The sequence below is a fragment of the Bufo bufo genome, chromosome 4, assembly GCF_905171765.1.
Source record: "Bufo bufo chromosome 4, aBufBuf1.1, whole genome shotgun sequence".
NCBI lineage: Eukaryota > Metazoa > Chordata > Amphibia > Anura > Bufonidae > Bufo > Bufo bufo.
In genome coordinates, this window is record NC_053392.1 from 536,561,507 (window position 1) to 536,582,332 (window position 20,826).

General features: G+C 41.7%; 1 protein-coding gene across 1 annotated transcript in view; it reads right to left on the reverse strand.

Annotated features, from left to right (window-relative positions):
* The window catches only part of JAG1 (jagged canonical Notch ligand 1), a 42,395-nt gene that overhangs the window by 2,948 nt on the left and 18,621 nt on the right, over positions 1-20,826 (reverse strand). Inside the window, 21 exon segments of the mRNA XM_040429899.1 lie at positions 3-150; positions 401-532; positions 1,150-1,389; positions 2,280-2,389; positions 3,116-3,229; positions 5,708-5,793; positions 6,475-6,502; positions 6,930-7,046; positions 7,560-7,673; positions 7,754-7,867; positions 8,437-8,550; positions 8,655-8,819; positions 9,602-9,752; positions 10,231-10,404; positions 11,526-11,572; positions 11,982-12,100; positions 17,305-17,413; positions 17,509-17,622; positions 18,211-18,220; positions 18,222-18,331; positions 18,582-18,712. Of these exon segments, the coding sequence (XP_040285833.1) occupies positions 3-150; positions 401-532; positions 1,150-1,389; positions 2,280-2,389; positions 3,116-3,229; positions 5,708-5,793; positions 6,475-6,502; positions 6,930-7,046; positions 7,560-7,673; positions 7,754-7,867; positions 8,437-8,550; positions 8,655-8,819; positions 9,602-9,752; positions 10,231-10,404; positions 11,526-11,572; positions 11,982-12,100; positions 17,305-17,413; positions 17,509-17,622; positions 18,211-18,220; positions 18,222-18,331; positions 18,582-18,712 (2,447 nt within the window).

Sequence of the window (20,826 nt, forward strand, 5' to 3'; positions counted from 1 at the left end):
ACCGGTCCGGTTTTTGGTGTGTGTTTGCACTCTGACTTCTGCCACTGATGTGATGAAGGTGTTGTTTTCATCCCTTTTGCTAACAAGGTCGATGAGTTTTTCTGTGATATCCTGAATTGTGCTTTTTCCATCTCTTGTTTCGTCAGCAGACTAGAAGCAAACAAAATATCCATTTAGAAACGCTGACCATGGAGAAGACAAGTCCACCCTATATGAGGTAGTGAATAATAGAGTTCCCTCTACTAAGTGGGCACTGTCTGTAGAGTCTATGTAGAAAACATTGGTCTACAGACAAGCAGCTGTAGATACAAAACTACAGAAATCCAGGGATGACATAGCCACGGTTTAACAGCATAGTCCCACAATGCATTTTGGTATATACACTGCATGTCCTACTTACTATAGCAACGTGGATCTCATTGTTTGCCAAAGGAGATGGCTCGCAGGTAACGTAGATTGAATATTTTGCTGAAGCATTCTTTAAGATGTTAAGATTCCGCAATTCATTGCAAATGCTCTCTGTAGTAAGGCCCTGATCATAAAACACAACAAGTCAGTAACATTAGAAACAAGTCACATAAAAAATACATAGTGTACGTCATGCATGTGTAGTGACCAGTATGTAAAAGCCACACTAAACTTTACTTTATATGCTTACTGCCAATGAGCTATCAATCCTAAGTGATCCAATCCTGAGAAGTGGATTTAAATGGACTGTCAGCAGTTTTGACAATGCTAAACTGTTGACAGCACTAGGGGCTAGGGAGACCTGTGCAAGTACACTTTGTGGAACTTTTATCAGGAGACATGAAAATATGAAGTTTTATTCTGCCAGATTCTGCTCCTTAAGTGCAATAAACGCACAGCTTCACTGTGAAGTGCTCTCTGTATTGAGCCGCTTCACAACCTCTGCCCCAGTTTAAGGCAGAAAACACTTCACAGTGAAATGCCACCTCAATTGCACTTAAGAGCAGAATAAAGGTTCATATTCTCTCTACTTCTGATGATAAAAGCTCCACAAAACATACGTGTGCCTCTACATAATGCTGTCCGCAGTTTAGCACGGACAGACTCCCTTTAATACCATACCACTGTATTTCTCCTGGTAACAATCTCATAAATACAAGTACATGGCATGGCCTCACTCACCGGGGACATCAGCTCCTTGTTGAAGGTAAAAGTGATGTTCACACAGTTGTTGTCCTGGTAATTCGCATTGGCGTTACATTTTGTCTTCACTGGCGGCTGGTTGGAAGGCCAGCATTCCCCAGCTCCAGTACAGGGAGGGACAAAGCAATGGTTGTCCTTAATTGGGACACAAGATTGGCCAGCAGGGCATTCACTATGACCTTTACTGTGTAAATCACAGCGCTGAGGGCCACACCATACCTACAAATTAAACAGTAGTATACAGTAAATAAAACATGCACTATGTCAATTGAAAGTCAATTAATATGTCATAGAATAATCCTAGTTTCCAGGAAAGAACTGCACTATAAATGGTAAAATTTCACAAGGCTAAGGATGGGTTCACATCACGTTTTTCCCATCCGTTTAACATATACGTTAAACGGATGCCTCAGACTGATTCCATACAGTGGCATCCGCTCACCATACAGTTTAATTGAATAAAAAAAATATATATATAAATTATACTTTTTTTTTTTACTGGACTCTTCAGGATACAAGAACGTGATGTGATTCGTTTTTGTATCCTTTTTTCCCCTAACCTATACGGCAAACGGAAGCGTAAAACGTGATTTGAATCCACCCCAAGATTGGAAGACTTAACAAGTGATCTATACAAGTTCCTAGGTCAGTCCGACAATCCAGAACATCTGACAATATCTGTCAGGTAATAGTGATGTGCAGTTATATCAGAGGATGTCACAGTCTGAACCTTTTAATTCTAAAGAGGAGCTGCACAGGATGAACCTCACACACACACGTTCAGAAATTCATGTTCTTTCAAGCAAGAAAACCTTTGAACAAACTTAATGCGTCATCTCCAAGGATGAATAATCAAGTGCATGAAAATAAAGCACAGCGTATCTTCAAAAAAATAAAATAAAAAGCCAGCCATGTGTGCAGAATGAACCGTGTCGCCTTATCACCGTGGGCGTATCTTACTGCCATGACGTTTATTCTTTGTGTAAAGTTTTTTTTTATTAATGCAAAAAAATAAATAAAAAAAACACAACATGAAGCCCTCAGTCTATGTGAACAGCTCTATGGTAAACCTATGGCAAGTATAGTCAGCCAGTCCCCACTCCTCTTACCTTAGAGCAGGAAACCCTTCCGTTCACACACTGACAAGTGTTGCAGTCATCGTTCCATTTGGCGCCATCTGACATAACGTGGTCGTTAATTATACAAGGCTGTGCTGTAACTGCAAAAAAAATAAAAAAAAAAATTAGGAGATGGTGGGCATAGAAAACACCAACAAAATATTCTATTCGACTTCAGTTATAGCTTCAAAAGGAGTTTATCAGCAGGACAGATGCCCCAAGTAAAACATAGGATGGCATACATAGCGCACAGCTACCTCCTACCCCACAATGAAAATCACTATAAAAGCTAGCCCTCTATGTTAAGTGAGCACTCTGACAGGCCAAGTGGAGCCTACTGCATCCATGGATCCCTCTGGATTGGTCCCCCTGGGCTCAAACACCTGCTGGCTTGTCATGTTCGTGATCCACCAAGTTAAAAAGGGGGGCAATCCTGGTGATTATTCCATTAAAGGTTGGCTGTAGGTATTAGGCAAGTACTGACTCATCTGCAAGCCACCAGTTCAATTTAATATAATCTAATACTCAAGAGGTGCAAATTAGCTTATGTCAGCCAAACCAGAGACTCTCCCTATAGATAGCCCTTTTAGGGTTCTTGTCCCTTCACACACACACCCCTGCTGGATTTCTTCAATGAAAACCTGTAACCCCCCTCCTCCAAAGATTTGTCTAAGGAAACGCATCTGGTCAACCAGTTTCCTGCACTGTACCGAGATGGGACAAGAACCACAAAAGGTAGGTTACTTTTTCTTTTCAAAGGAGCCTCTGCTTTGGCCAACATATACTATTTATTTTTGCCCTGAGTAAGAGAAAGACATGGTGCATACCTTCTTGACACTTTGGACCACTGCGGCCAGGTGGACAGATACAGCGGTAGCTATTGATCTCATCGATGCATGTGGCTCCATAGGCACAAGGAGACGACTGACACTCATTAATATCTATAAAGGAAAAAACACATTTGTTTTCAGGCAGTCATTCGTTGAAGCAAGTTGTGCAACAAAATAATCTTGCCTTCCCGAGTTACTTGACCGTTTCACTGCTAATATCATCAAGTAACCTTTGTAACAGCAATAAAGAAGAACCGTGTTTAACACTTAGAGGGTTGGCTCAAAAAGTAAGAGAAAATGATGAAATTCAAGATATAGTTAAGAGTTTAAGGGTAAAGGATAAGCTCTGGTCTGTTTAATGCTTTGAGGGATGACACCGATTTACTGTCCATCTGGCTGTCTAAATGTGCCGCCATTCATCGGGTGGTCCTGTCGCTCATGGAGGCACCACCGATCATGGCTTCTGAGCAGCAGATCGTGCTGTGTAAAACAGCGATCTGCTGCTCAGAAGCCATGATTCTGTATGAGGATGAAGGATCGCTATAGCTATCCCTCATTCTCATACAGTGTAGGAGATTGCTTCCTTCCTGACAATAGGCTGCTCAGTTGGCCCATCTAGATCCACCTTAAGCCTTCAGAACACAAAATGGCATAACTATGGAAAATGCATCTAGCTATACGGTTATAAGAGAACAGAGGAAAGCAGAAGTATCAGTCAGTGAACAAGGCAGATTCAAGACACTGGGAAAAACACAGTGCCAATCCCTTGGGACCTGCTAACAGGGGATCATATAGGCATTCCCAGTAACGGATATAACTTGTAGGGGTTGTCCAGTTACTGATATTGATGACCTATCCTCAGGATAGGTCACCAATATCACATCGGCACTAGCCAGTCACCCAACACTCCCGCCAAGCAGCTGTTTCAAGAGAACGCATTGCTCGTGCAACCACTGCCTTCTCTTCACTGTTTAACCGCTTGCAGTCAACATTGCAATGGCGAGCAGTGTAATTAGACCTTCCCTTCACATAAATGGAGTGGAGTGGAGTGGAGTGTAACTACAACTGCTCCTTCCTATTCAAGTAAATGGGACGGAGGGGCTGTAATTACACCTCGCCGGTGTGTGAGGCCGTCAAGCTGGTCAACTGTAAACGCAGGACTTGCATAAGCACAGCGTTGTCTTCAAACAGCTGATCAGCAGGGGGTGCAGGGAGTTAGGTCCCCCACCAATCTGATATTGATGACCTATCCTCAGTGGGCCCACCCCAGCCAATCAGCTTTTTGAAGGGGTCACTGCTACAAACAAGACGACCTGCAGGTCATTTTGAAGAGAAAGCAGCGCTCACACGAGTGCCACGTCCCCTTCAACAAGGACCCCCGGCGATCCGATATAGAGGACCTATTCTAAGGTTAGGTCATCAATATTAAGCCACTGGATGACACCTTTCAACAGATTATCTTGCATTCGAAAAAAAAAAAAAGGATACTTTTTCCAGAAATCGTACCATCCAGGTTATTCACTTAAATGGGAATGCAATACTAGACACTCCACTGACAAAAGGTGGAACCATTTCCATAAAAAACACACACTACAAAACCCCTTTAAGTAATTGAGTTTTTAACAAATGGAGAAAAAACAAAACAAAAAAAAAACAGGACTGATCGTTACTGGTGAACTTTTTATTCCAGTAGGAAATCCTGTTTAAGTATACGCACCATTCTACACAATTCATTTCCAGCTTTTCATATAGAAAATGCTGTAATTCCCACTCCAAAGCCAAAGGTTGATTTATGATTTTCCACTGTAATAAAACATAGCCAGCTCGCTTACAAAGATGTTGGACTAGTCATCTACCTCCTCCCCACATCATCATCATCATCTTTCCCTTAGAAGTCCAATCTTTTCCTCTGATGCATAAACACAAAAGAACTTCCCTGCCTGCAAAAACCTGCACTCAGCACGCTGGCCGGAGCTTCTAACAACCAGGCAGTGAGGGAGGGATGTCGTTATCCATACACCAACTAGACCCCGCTTGGCTGCCACCCAAAATCCGAGCAAGCCTATTCATAAATGGGTGTGTGAAAGGTTCCCAGCTGTATTATCACTGGTATGGCTTTCTACATGGAATCTGGTGTGAAATCTACAGGGCTAACAATCGTGACACAGTGCCACTGAAAATAAAGGCTGGAGAATGCCAGGCTGGATGGAAATTACAATCTGTGCCATCCCAAGGTATAATTACGTTGTGTCAAACCACGTTTTAACCCCATCATTTCCAAATAAAGGTAGTAGGAAAAAAAAAAAAAAAAAAAAAAAAAGGGGAAACCATAACTGTCATAGTCTGGGACATGCAGTGGTGCAAACGCAGTTCAAACCGCTCCTTGGAGTTAGTGTAAAGCTTTAGGATATAGACACATGCAGCCATTTCTCGTCCACACTATATAGCCGATATGCGTTACGTACAGTATAATCTCATATAGCGTCACTTTAAGCATACTCAATGTTTGCGCTTAGATCCCGTACGCTAATGGAAATGTCGTATAGATTTTATGGTGAGAAATTGCCCAGACAGAAGAGCAATACTTACTAATTCTACAGTCGGGACCAGCAAATCCAGGTGCGCATTCACACCGGTACCAATTGTCTCCATCCACACAAGTTCCGCTGTTGTAGCTAAAAGAAAACAACCCAGACTTTAAATGCTTTATTGTAGCAAACAAAAAAATTTTTTACGTTTATTTGCATCACAACAGAGGAGAATTTCTTAATAGAAGTTTCCAGGCTTGAGCAGAATATAGAACGAAACTTCAGCCTTTTGTACATCTAAAGGAATTTAATAGGGTCATAAAATATGCTTTACAACATGGACTTGTTCCCTTTACACAATCATCATCATACACTTCCTAGTAAAGATGCAGGCCACCAGGTGGGAAAGCGCGGTTCTGTTAATGTTTGGCCTTTTGGATATACTCTAGGTGATTTGGGTGGATCGTCTATAGACTTTCTTAGATACAAACTGGCCAGAATGGGCGACTGGTCATTTGAAAAACTAGCGTGAATAATAGTTTGCGACGGCTGACTTGTCTGCCGAAATTGTAATCGGCCATGCTGGAAAATTTCAGCCTTTGTTATCAGAAACTGCATATTTATAGCATGGTCAGCCAAAATTGCCCAAGGACCAGGGAGTCGTTTTTTTAAAAGCCAACTCCCTGGTCGGCCAGTTTAGTGTAGCATGCTGCTGGGTGGATTGTTCGTATGAACGATCCCATGGAACACTCATCGATCATGGTCTCAAATGTACGGGGAGGTTTATAGTACTGGCTGCAATCTGTATTTGTTTGCAGTTGTACTTACCATGGATGTGGATTGCAGTCATTGGTATCTAAAAACCAAAGGAGAAGCAGAAATTAAACAAGGTCTGCACACTGTAATCCCCCATAAACAAAAATCAATCATAACTTAATTATATGTATTCTAAAAAACAAAAAAATCACGCAAACACAGGAAGAGACTGATATGTAAAAAGGAAAAACCACACAACAAAAAAAAAAAAAAAACACTGGACAAAAGCAAGTGAAAAACATAGGGCAACATCTGTCTGTGGTTATCTCAAGCACAACTTTCTCATGCCCAGGTCAAGCCTCTGTTACTTCAAGTTACAGCACAACATGATTCAGGTGATGCAGAAGTCCACATCAAATGCTTCACACTTCTGGATTCAATTTAAGGTACACGGGGTGACAGGATGAGCTAAACGTCCCCTCGTGGATCCCCTCCCTCTTCCAGCGCAGCACTTAAAACAAACTTACTTTGAGAGCACGTCGGACCTTCCCAGCCTTCTTTGCAAACACAAGTGAAAGAGTCCCCACGGACTACGCAAGTTCCACCATTGAAGCAAGGATTTGGCAAACAGCTGCTGTTTCTTGCTATGAGGAAAACAGTGCAAAGCAAGCATGAAACCAAGCATGAAACACAGAGGTCTTAAGAGCAAACAGGATATTTCCCTTTTAGTTATTCTCTGCACATGGCAATCTACAAATGCCCTCCATCTGCAAAACCTAACCCGTGAAGATTACAAGTCACACTTAATAGTGTGAGAGTCTGAGATCAACTAATAGTTTAATGACTGCTTTATTTCTGGGCCAGGAGGTCAGTATTACCCACTTCCTTCCTGTTATTAAGGTGCGGAAACACAAAAATGACCACTGCCGACTTTATAGGACCAACAATTATGCTACTGGCAACGCTTTGGATGTAGAACACCTACAATAACTTAGGCTGCAAAGCCATTCCTAGGCTAGAATGTGCATTAGGGTTCTCTAAATGTGTTTTTTCAGACAACCAATGGTCTACGTTGACAAATACCTGGATTTTTTTTATGGAGTATTGTGGTTCTAGTATATGATCATTCATATTATAGGTCCTCCTGATGAACTTACCAATGTTACAAGTGGTTCCTTCCCATCCAGGTGAACACATGCATTTAAAAGTATCACCCTGGTCATAGCAGGTCCCACCATTGTTGCAGGTGGACTCGTCACACTGGCTGTCTTCTGCAGAAGAGGAAAACACTGTTTTAGAATCAGTAGATAAAAAGATCCATATTTATCCGCAGTTATAAACACACACTTACGGGAGTGGCACGTTTTTCCTTTCCACCCATTCTTGCATTCACAGTAGAAATCATTAACCAAGTCTCGACAAGTACCTCCATTGTGACAAGAATTTTTACTGCAGTTATTTATGTCTAAAAACAAGAAAGGAAGATATAGCACATGGTTAAAAAGAAACGTAAAAAACTGTCCAGCAGCAATCTGGATGATGGAGAATCAATCTCTGGAAGATGCTCAGCTTTGCTGGTACATTAGTCTCCAGAACGTGATCCATACAAGCTAGTGTGAACCTATAATCCCCCATAAAGCCACTGATAACACAACCACAGTATCACTGCTTGCTTGAGAGATCATCCTTGACTATGCAGAGTTCAGAGTTACCCATTAGATAAATGGTGCCTGAACCTGCTCATTTCATGGGAATGGCTGACCAACTAATGTGTACAGAGGCCTCCCCATACTCTCCCCGATATCGGTGGAGTTTAGGATCGGGCAGTTGGATTTCAACAGACGATTCTTTTGTTCTCTGGGAGATAAGCTGCTGCCATAGGAGTCTGGCAGTGACTTTCTTCCTCCAATTAGTGGCATGGTGGTCAAGCGTGAACGTGTATTGCAGGGAATGGGAGGGGGTAATCAGGAGAGATAGCTGTCCGCCAGCCTTACTGTAACTCAAGGAATTTAATTTGCAATATAACAAACTCACTTATTTCACAGTATGTTCCTTCCCATCCTTCGCTACAAATGCACTTGTAGGAGTTCACCCCATCAATGCAGGTCCCACTGTTTTTGCAAGGGTTGCTTTCACAGTCATTGATATCTGAAAGAAAAAAGAAAAAAAAATATATATATATTTCTAACCCAATGCCAATAAACTGGATATTACGATAAAGGGTTCTCTCTAGATGAGAAGGAGGCACTTACTTTCATGACAATATGTGCCAGTGAAGCCCTTGTTGCATTCGCAGGTGAATTTGCCACCAGCCTGGCTCTTGCATTTGCCATGCGGGCCGCACACATTAGAGGAAATGTACCTCACTCCTTCTGGGGTGCTGTTGGAGGCCACTGCAACTGTGCAGCTGTCAATGACTGTAAGATAGAGGATACACAGATGAAATGTTGTTCTGGGTAAAGGTGACTAAAATAACTTCACATTACTACCCTGTCCATGATCAAATATTAGGCATTCCTGATCAGATTCCCATTAATTCTACCTCTACTTGGCCACATTTCTGCCAAATATTCACATAATTAGGCCTCGTGGAGACATGTCCAATGCCAATACATCTGTTACTTGCTGCTTTATTCTTCTGACAATACAGCCCATCAGGTTCAGAGTCTTGAGGCCCCCCCATACAAAGTGCATCGTTGGCCGTAACCACCAACAGTCCTATTTGTGTGAGGAGCTCCCAATAGATGATGTTGAGGGAGAGTTCCCAGAAGTTAAGCCACCACCACAGGTGCCTGGCATTGGATTTTTACACTCTCTCCATTGAATATGCATACATGTTCAGCTTAACCAAACCTGTATGTGTATGGGGGGAGTCAGGAGAGATAGCTGTTGGCCTAAATGATCTTTAGGCTGCAGCTATTGAATGTGTATGGCCAGCTTTAGTATTGAAAATGTGCTGTAAGTGTATTTGATCTTGTAGAACTCTTAAAAAGAAAACACACGTACACACAAAGGAATAGGTCAACCTACTTAATTGAACCACGGAGCAACCCTTCCAACATACTAAGGATTTAACCCCTACAGACAGCTGGATTTTATCATCCCACCGTGAGGGTCATGACCATTTACGCGGTTGTTGCACACACCAGCGATGGAGCGGTTGGTGGCAGCTCATGACAACAATGACTGGCACGCATACCTTCACAGGGAGTCGTGCGACAGTGATCTTTTAGCTGTGAACAGTTCTTTCCCTCGTAGTCCTCGGAGCAGTTACAGAAGTAATCAGTGGCGAGGTTAAAGCACTGGGCTTCATTCTGGCATGGGTTGGGCTCACAGTAATCTATGTCCAACTGTAAATGTTGAAGGGGAAGCAGAAGAAAAAAAAAAAAAAAAAAACACAAAGGTTTGATTATTACTCTATCCAATGCTAAAGAGAGCAGACACTCTGGAATCTGACCTTTTCATCTAGCTGCCTCCATTAATTTTATTTAAAGCAGAATGAACAGCCCTGGTTTGCCTAGATCGGAGCAGGCAGATTTAGGATATAAAACAGTCACCGAAGGCCAGCAATGAACATACAACAAAACTTTTAACACGAATACATTTGCGATCTGTTTAACTGAATGGATCCGATTTCTCGTACTCGTTCCATCCCCCACCCCTTCCCAACAAACACTTTATTGGCAGACAGCTGTAAGGAGTTTGACTCTATAGCAAGCCTGGCTGAACATAAGGTATTTAGTGTACAAGTCATTAGAAAAAGAGGGAAGGAGAGGAGAAAAAAAAGCCTACAACAATTCCTTAAGGTTTGCATTTCACAGCGCTCACCTGACAGAGGTTTCCAGAGAAACCAGCAGGACACAGACATTGAAATCCATTGATTTCATCCTGGCAGTGACCCCCATTCAGGCAAGGGTGGCTGGCACATTCATTGATGTCTTTCTCACAGCGCTCCCCTGCATAGCCAGGCGGACAGATACAGCGGAATCCATTAACCAAGTCCTGCAATTGACAGAGGTTGAAACAAAAGGAACGCTGTTTACCAAGATCCCACAATGACACTTGTTCAAAAAGAAAATCCTGACACAAAAATCCCTGAATGAATGCTGTATATTAGGTTTTCTGTCAAAAAGCGCCAGCGTCCCCCGATCAAAACAAACACGGGCGTATGGGCACAATGAGCCGACGCCAGCCGTACACAGATTTTTCGCCTATTGAAATGGGTATTTGTCTGACTCCCATAGCATAGTAATGCTGCTGTGTGCATGCAAGGAATAAAGTCAGTATATCATGGTGCACACACTTTGTTGACTTTTAACAAGCATAATTAAAGGGGTTTTATCAGGTATGAAAGTTACCATTTATTCACAGTAGAGGGAATAACTAATAGAACGGTTGGGGTCCAACCCTGAGAATGGGGGTCAGATGTTCCTGTCCTGATGAAGTGCCAGGCTGATTATGCTCCCTGCCTCTCCATTCATTTTCTATGGGACTACCGGAAATAGCGGAGCACTGTATTCTGCTATCTCCGGCAGCCTCACAGAGAATGAAGGACAGGAACATCCATCGGGACAAGAACATGAGAGCCCCATTCTCAGGATTGGTGGGGGTTCCAGAGGTTAGACCCCTCACTGATCAGTTAGTTACCCCCTAGTCAGTGAATAGGGGATAACTTTCATGTTTGGCAAAACTTTTTTTTTTTTTTTACCGAGTTATTTTCAAATGTTACAAATCCGATCTGCAAAAAATATTATGGTATAAAAAGACATCACATAGTAAAATATATAATATATACAAATACATACACCTGAGAGTCAGACTGGCCCACAAGAGTACCAGAAGATTCTCCGGTGGGCCCAGGCTCTGATATCATCAAGAGCCCCAGTGGTCCAGCAGAAAAAATAAATAAAAAAAAAAACCATTTACAACCAATAGTCTTTCAGACTTTGATGATATGGGGTCTGGGCCCTGAGCATAATTTTTATCTGGTGGGCCTAAGGAACCCCAGTCCAATCCTGATACACCACCCCTAACCACACTGCATGATGGTAATTTATACTTTTATAGAAACTATTCAACTTAATTAAAATGAATATTAAATTAATGACTGCTCAAAGACGTACCCTGCATGTTCCTCCATTCTGACACTGGTCAATACAATCATTGATATCTAGATAGGGAAAAAAATAGAGAAGTATTAGACAATGGTAGTTGAACCCAAGGCACACTTCAACTGACGGCGACAGAAGGCAAATCTGTATTACTGGAGATAGATAGAGCTTTTGTGGAGTTTCCTGCATCCTTTCCTTTAGATAAGCTTATTCTTAAGGGTGGGACCTTGAAGTAATTCTTCCACCAGCTTTCTAAACTTCACATCATTGTTTCAGCCACGTTATCAGAATATGCCCGTACTACAGACTAATACGTTTTGATAAAATTGTATATTTACTTTCCAGGCTGACAACTCCCTTTTTCCTTAAATTATATCAGGCAATGTATATTTTCATCTAGGGTTCAGAAATGGCTAGAGGTTAATTTGTCTCTGTGGTGACAGGAAAAGGAGGACATGCTATACTTACTAATGTCGCAGTTCTGACCCGTCCAGCCGGGGATGCAGTCGCAGTAGTAACTGCCAATCAGGTTTTTGCAGGAATTTGCATTCACGCAGGGTTTAACTTCACACTCGTTAGCATCTTAAGTAAAAAGAAAAAAAGGGATTAGTCTAAATAGAAGCAACTGTGGCACTACACGTCCAAGCCTCACTTTCCTGATGGTACATGTTGGGCCTATTACGTGTAATGGGAACATTTGGAGTACTTGTCGGAATCTTTTTATGACGTGTACAAAACTAGGTGTGAACAGAGTCTTATTTAGGAGTGTAGGGGAGTGCATAATCAGAACCCTACCCTCATATAGTTCACTATAGAACTGATCCAACCACGAGGCTGGGATAGGATTATATTGTAGTACATTATAGACCTAAACCATCCAGATTTTTTCTATTAGGGTTGAGGAAGGGAAAAGCTTTGGTTAGGTTTAGGTCTATATTTATATTTTGACTCTCTAGTAATCCTGCCAACTCATTAAGCTCTGCTCTCCTAATTTCCCATAAACATATATAAGTATAACCTTTAAACTGTCTTTGTCATTATTCCCTAAACCCTTACAGTCCAGAACATTTGCCTTTAAGGTAAGATTTGTAGACAAAAAAAAATAAATAAAAAATCTCCTTCAGTTTAACCCCTTAAGGACCTAGGACGTACCGGTACGCCCTATTTCCCGAGTCCTTAAGGACCTAGGACGTACCGGTACGCCCTATTTCCCGAGTCCTTAAGGACCGAGGACGTACCGGTACGTCCTGACTTAAAATCTGTATTCCGGCGCCCCAGGGGTTAATTGGAACGGGATTTCGGCTGAAATCATTCAGCCGGCATCCCGTAACAATGCAGGGGGGGGTCATTTGACCCCCCCGTATCGGCGATCGCAGCAAACCGCAGGTCAATTCAGACCTGCGGTTTGCTGCGCTTTTTGCAGTTTCTGATCGCCGCGGTCCCTGACCGCGGGGATCAGAAACTTTAGAGTGGCTAAAATCATTATTTTTCACCCCCCCCTGCACCCCTGCACGATTTTATGCCGGAGGGTGGTGCGGGGGGGGTGTCGCAGGCGGTGGGGGCGTTGCGGGAGGCGGGCGGTGCGGCAGGCGGGATCGCGATCCCCCGCCCGCCTCCCCATGAACGATCGTTGGCTTCTAGTGGGTATACCAGGGTGCCAGCACATTGCTGGCACCCTGGTATAAACGGCTGACATCTGTGCAGATGTCAGCCGTTTAACCCTTTCCATACCGCAGTCCGTACGGACCGCTGTATGGAAAAAGTTAACTGTCATCGGTCAGGGAGCTCCCTCCCTCTCCATCGGGGGGCTGCTGTGGCTTTGCAGCCCCCCGATGGAGAGGGAGAGAGCCCCCAGAGAGCCCCCCTCAGCCCCGTGCTTACCCTTCCCCGTCTGCGAAGTTCTGAGCAGACGGGGAGGGTTCCCATGGCAACAGGACGCCTGCTCAGGCGTCCTGCTGTCCATGGTGCTGAACAGATCTATGCTAAAAGCACAGATCTGTTCAGTGTAAGTAAAATACAGTACAGAACAATATATATTGTTCTGTACTGTATTATACAGACACCAGACCCACTGGATCTTCAAGAACCAAGTGGGTCTGGGTCACAAAAATGTAAAAAAAAGTGAAAAAAGTTAAGATAAAAAAAAAAACATTTATCACTGAATAAAAATTAAAAAAATAAAATAAACTACACATATTAGGTATCGCCGCGTCCGTAACGACCTGATCTATAAAATGGTCATGTTACTTTCCCCGCACGGTGAACGCCATAAAAATAAAAAAATAAAAACTATGAGAAAATTGAAATTTTGCCCACCTTACTTCCCAAAAAAAGTAATAAAAGTGATCAAAAAAGTCGCATGTACGCCAAAATAGTACCAATCAAACCGTCATCTCATCCCGCAAAAAATGAGACCCTACTCAAGATAATCGCCCAAAAGCTGAAAAAACTATGGCTCTTAGACTATGGAGACACTAAAACATGATTTTTTTTTTTTCAAAAATGAACTCATTCTGTAAAACTTACATAAATAAAAAAAAGTATACATATTAGGTATCGCCGCGTCCGTATCGACCGGCTCTATAAAAATATCACATGACCTAACCCCTCAGATGACCACCGTAAAAAAATAAAAATAAAAACAGTGTAAAAAAAGCCATTTTTTGCCATCTTACGTCACAAAAAGTGTAATAGCAAGCGATCAAAAAATCATATGCACCCCAAAATAGTGCCAATCAAACCGTCATCTCATCCCGCAAAAAATGAGACCCTACTCAAGATAATCGCCCAAAAACTGAAAAAACTATGGCTCTTAGAATATGGAGACACTAAAACATTTTTTTGGTTTTAAAAATGAAGTTATTGTATAAAACTTACATAAATAAAAAAAAATGTATACATATTAGGTATCGCCGCGTCCGCGACAACCTGCTCTATAAAAATACCACATAATCTAACCTGTCAGATGAATGTTGTAAATAACAAAAAAAAAAAAAACGTGCCAAAAAAGCTATTTCTTGTTACCTTGCTGCACAAAAAAGTGTAATATAGAGCAACCAAAAATCATATGTACCCTAAACTAGTACCAACAAAACTGCCACCCTATCCCGTAGTTTCTAAAATGGGGTCACTTTTTGGAGTTTCTACTCTAGGGGTGCATCAGGGGGGCTTCAAATGGGACATGGTGTCAAAAAAAAAACAGTCCAGCAAAACCTGCCTTCCAAAAACCGTATGGAATTCCTTTCCTTCTGCGCCCTGCCGTGTGCCCATACAGCGGTTTACGACCACATATGGGGTGTTTCTGTAAACTACAGAATTAGGGCCATAAATATTAAGTTTTGTTTGGCTGTTAACCCTTGCTTTGTAACTGGAAAAAAAATATTAAAATGGAAAATCTGCCAAAAATGTGAAATTTTGAAATTGTGTCTCTATTTTCCATTAAATCTTGTGCAACACCTAAAGGGTTAACAAAGTTTGTAAAATCAGTTTTGAATAGCTTGAGGGGTGTAGTTTCTTAGATGGGGTCACTTTTATGGAGTTTTCTACTCTAGGGGTGCATCAGGGGGGCTTCAAATGGGACATGGTGTCAAAAAACCAGTCCAGCAAAATCTGGCTTCCAAAAACCAAACCGCGCACCTTTCACTCTACGCCCTACTGTGTGCCCGTACAGTAGTTTACGGCCACATATGGGGTGTTTCTGTAAACGGCAGAGTCAGGGCAATAAAGATACAATCTTGTTTGGCTGTTAACCCTTGCTTTGTTAGTGGAAAAAATGGGTTAAAATTGAAAATTAGGCAAAAAAATGAAATTCTCAAATTTCATCCCCATTTGCCAATAACTCTTGTGCAAACACCTAAAGGGTTAACGACGTATGTAAAATCAGTTTTGAATACCTTGAGGGGTGTAGTTTCTTAGATGGGGTCACTTTAGGGAGTTTCTCCTCTTGGGGTGCATCAGGGGGCTTCAAATGGGACATGGTGTCAAAAAACCAGTCCATAAAAATCAGCCTTCCAAAAACCATATGGTGCACCTTTCACTCTACGCCCCGCTGTGTGGCCGTACAGTAGTTTACGGCCACATATTGGGTGTTTCTGTAAACGGCAGAGTCAGGGCAATAAAGATACAGTCTTGTTTGGCTGTTAACCCTTGTTTGTTAGTGGAAAAAATGGGTTAAAATGAAAAATTTGACAAAAATATGAATTCTCAAATTTCCTCCCCATTTGCCAATAACTCTTGTGCAACACCTAAAGGGTTAACAATGTATGCAAATCAGTTTTGAATACCTTGAGGGTGTAGTTTCTTAGATGGGGTCATTTTTGGGTGGTTTCTATTATGTAAGCCTCGCAAAGTGACTTCAGACCTGAACTGGTCGCTAAAAATTGAGTTTTGTAAATTTCTGAAAAATTTCAAGATTTGCTTCTAAACTTCTAAGCCTTATAACATCCCCAAAAAATAAAATATCATTCCCAAAAACAATTCAAGCATGAAGTAGACATATGGGGAATGTAAAGTCATCACAATTTTTGGGGGTATTACTATGTATTACAGAGGTAGAGAAACTGAAAATTTGAAATTTGCTAATTTTTCAAAATTTACGGTAAAAATTGTATTTTTTTATGCAAAAAAATTAACTTTTTTGACCCAATTTTAGCAGTGTCATGAAGTACAATATGTGACGAAAAAACAATCTCAGAACGGCCTGGGTAAGTCAAAGCGTTTTAAAGTTATGAGCACTTAAAGTGACACTGGTCAGATTTGCAAAAAATGGCCTGGTCCTTAAGGTGAAAATGAGCCTGGTCCTTAAGGTGAAAATGAGCCCGGTCCTTAAGGGGTTAATGGTATTTGCCCAATTGCTCATTAAGAAGAGTAAGAAGCAATTGACCAGATCAGGAGGGGAGGGTGGGGGCTACCTTCACTATTGTCAGGCAGATTAGAGGGTTTCATAAAGAGAACGTAGACAACTCATTCTTCATGAGATCATCCACATTTTGGAACCCAGCTGTAAAGTCCTGGGTATGTGGGAGTTGACACGGCTGAAAAGATACAGCAACTTTCCCACAGGACCAAGCAGTGGAGAACGTAGATTCATGTTAAACGCTTGTCCAAAGTACACCACTTAGTTTAAGCAGACTCATTTATTGATGGTTAATGCTGTAACCAAGCCTTACAGTGCCAGCAGTGCTCACTTAACTAGAACGTGGAGAATTCCTGCACAAGGAGCCTTTTAATAAACAGACATTCCTTACTAGAATGGAGCAACTGGGAAAAAAAGGTAGATCTAAGTCTTTGTTCACACTTTCATCAAGGTTCCTGGTTTTCTGTTCCATCATAGAAGCAGAAAAATTGATTCTAGAACTTGGGGAACTTGAGAGTTGATCTTGGAGACCACTACTGTAGGAGGGGCAAATATTTATATGTGGCCCTTTCCTCTTATATATATATATAAATATATATATATATATATATATATATATATATATATATATAGAACAAAGAGTAGGACTGCACTTCTCTCATATATATATATATTATATATATATATATATCTATCACTTTATGTTCTAGAGATGCAGGATAACATACATCAGGGAGATACATTACAGCACATGGACCCATGTTATAGAAGAGGAGCTGCGCATAGAAGAGCATTTTCTAGAACCATCCAAGAGAAGCCCTTGTAATCTTCCAAAGGCTACTGACCAAAGTCAATGGACAAATTGATCCTGCTTATTGGGCAGAAATCCCCTTTAACACGGCATGTGTGATTTTTTTCTAATAAATAGTTACCTATTGGCAGGTTTTTCCAGTCCACTGGGAAGGGCAAACACACTTAAACCCATCTACTAGATCTTGGCAAGTTCCACCATGCCCACATGGATTCTGGGCGCAATCATCTATGTCTATAAAACAAAATAATAAAATTATGCAATGAAGATCACAGGATTATCTAAGACATGGATTCTTCAGTTGCTATATCATAATAAGCAATACATACTGATGGAGCATGTGGGGCCAGTCCACCCTGGAGCACAGTTGCATTCAAAGCCTCCAGTGGTCTCCTGGCAGCTTCCACCGTTGAGGCAAGGATCAGACAGGCAGGCATGTTCAGCTGAAAGAGGAATATACACTTAGTTCCGAATAAAAAACAAAACAAAAAAAACTAAACCTAAAAACTCTACCCCGTACACAGACCACCTTGCTCGGCAAGATGTGACCAGCACTAATACCTCTATATCTTATACTCATTAACAGTGCTTGGTTTAACACAACTTCAAACAAGAAGGAAATAATCTTTCATGCTATGCTGACCTGATCAATGTGCCATAGCTTAGATCAGTTAAGTCTGAGCCAGGACGAACACAGATTCCCATAGCCTCAGGAGAAGGCATCAGCACACAAACAGAAAAAAAGTAGCAGCTTAAAAGGGGTTGTCTCAGGATTAGAAATCTTGACCCCCCCCCCCCTCCCAGAAACAGTTCAACTCTTGTTCCTAGTTGATGTCTATTCTTGTAACTCAGCCTATTTTGCTTCAATGATATGGAGCTGCAATACCACACACAGCCTAAAAAGGCGAGAGTGGCGCAGTTTATGAAAAAATAAAAATGTGTGCCATTCTAGACAACACCTTTAGCCTAGACTTATAAACGTGCATATTAAATTAATTTGTACAAATTATTATTATTAATATTTTTTTAACCAATTTCACAAGTTCCGTCCCGAATAGCCCTCTGGACAGGAACACTCGTACTTGTCTGGGCCGGTATTGCTGCAAGTGCCTCCGTTTAGGCAGGGCTGGTACGTCCCACAGGAGTTTAAATCTGCCAATAAAGACGAGATGCATGGGTCATGGATGACTACTGTGAGAGCACCATCAGAAGGTACGTCGACGACGACAGACAAAGATTATACCTGGGCTCGAAGGACTAATATTAAATGTCTACTGGCTCTGCAGCTGGTTCCTTCAAGGTTGGAAAGTAATTTTAACAATGATACATGCACACAACTTTGCATAAAAAAAGCAAAAGGCTTCACTTGGGGAATGTCGAGTTTGCTGTATGATTAGCATACCTTTGTCACAGAGTTGACCACCCCAATTCGTTTCACACAGACACTGCCATGGTTCAATGCAAGTGCCATGGACACATCCTGGGTGAGGAATGCACTTGTCGCAGTACTGTCCCTGCCATCCATATTGGCATCTAGGTTGGGGGAAAAAAAAAAAAAATTGGACAAAGGTTTATACAATTGGCCTTCAGGCATCCCTCCCGCTTGCATAAAAATGTATTGCATTCCTAGCGGGTGAATTTGGTGCTTTCTTGTAAACAAACCTACCCGTAAGTTTTGCCAAGGTCTGTAAGCCAATCTTTTTACAAAAGAATAACTGTTCTGAGAGACCCTGCATGGTGCCATTGAGCACAATAATACTCTATTCTCAAGTCATTCAAATGAGACAGGGAGGGTGGGTGCTCCCTACAAATCAATCTCTAGGCGATGTCAGGGTGGACAATCAATTGCATGTACAAAAGGGAAAAAAAAAAAAAAAAGATAAAAAGATCCCTGAGAACAATGGCAACGGCGCTTTCCTGCCTGCCGACTTTTCCTGACCAGTTTGTGTATTTTTTAACTAATGCACACACACGCTGTATAAACAGCCACTCTCATTTTCTGTGATCCATGTTAGAAAAATTAATTATATCCGCTAAAAAAAGGAGGGGAGGCGCCATTGGAAATCATAACCACATGAAGCAGCAAAGATAGGAAACAGACGTGCGGAGTTATAAAAGGCTAGCGGGGTCTTCAATATTACATCAAGGATTCCAAAGCTAAACACTTCTTCAGTGCCCAAGACCAAAACTTCCCCCAAAGCGGTCTTTAAATTTGTAAAAATAAACCATTAGATGGAGGTCACTCAGACTTCAAATACAAGTCTGCGAGAGCAAAATCCATATCATGGGAAAGAGTGCATTCTGAAGCAGGGGGAGAAAAGGGGAGCCCGATTAACCCTCAGCTCTCCCATTCTCGTCATATGGTATTCACACAATGCTTATTAAAGTGAATTGATGCCTTGTGGGCCAAGCAGATGCCCTCCGTAACAGTTTGCGAGAATGCCAGGTGGATTGTTGCTACGCACGGAATTTCAAGCAGCATCACCAAAATGGCCTACAATAATTTGGGTGCATTTTAGTATCCCTATTAAAAAGGCACAACTACGATACCAGACCTTTTGTGTCCTATGAAAGTCTGGTTCATTAGATTGGGTACAGACGTTAAAATGAACCCATATTACGCCCAGGTCAAAGCAGCTTGGTCTTGGTTCCTGGGCGAGATCACCTTGGTTTGTCTCCGGGGTCAGCATCCACCTCGGTTACGACCCTATAATTTAGCTCTTCTGTACTATCCAGGCAATCACACCATTTATATTGTTCAGGCTTCTCTCAGACAAGACGGCGTATGCAAATAACGTGTGGGAAAGTTGCACCTTAAACAAATAGCGTATGAGCAGTAGTGCATGTCTGAGCATGGAGTGGGAGGGGAGACAGAGAAAGAGAAAGGCCTAAAATCTGGAAACAAAGCCTGTTGTTCTTTTGGTGACACAGCAAGCCATGTTTATTTAAGTGACAAGTGCACAAATCATTAGCCTTCGTCTCATGATCCTGGGTACAATGCCTAGAGCATTTACTTTATATGTGTACTATCTGACTGCCTGAACTGTGTATCATTGGCAGCTCCGTTTTGCTATGGAAGGCCGATACATAAGAACATATTTTTGAACAAAAATTTAAAACAAAAAGCATTATTATTTAATTACTTAAGATACATTTTTCTAAACTATAATAAATCTGAAATTAAAGTAACGTGGAACCTTCTCTGCCAAAACTGGGCCGTGGGCATGTGAACCCCTATATAGGAGAAGATACACTTGTCTCACATGCGATAAAAATGTACATTTGAAGTTTAACCTTCCCTGCGATATAGCAAAAGCTTAAAATGCCATAAAGATGAAGATGAAAGATGATCTGTAATTCCACTTCGTCCCAATATTTTAATTATTAAATTGTCCGGGTATGTATAAAACCTGCTTTCCATTGTATGAAAGCCAGAGCACAGGCAACTTCAAAGCTCAGCAACAAACAGTGTCTACTGACAAGATTCCATCTCAGCCATTAACCTCTCAGCACTCAGATGCTGGCTCACAAGAGCCCAGAGACCCAGAGATTTTACTAATCCCATTCTAAAGAATGCCTCACTTTTTTTTGCCTATTGATAGACTTGATGTGGGGGGATGGATAGTACAAAGTGTTAACCCCTGTAA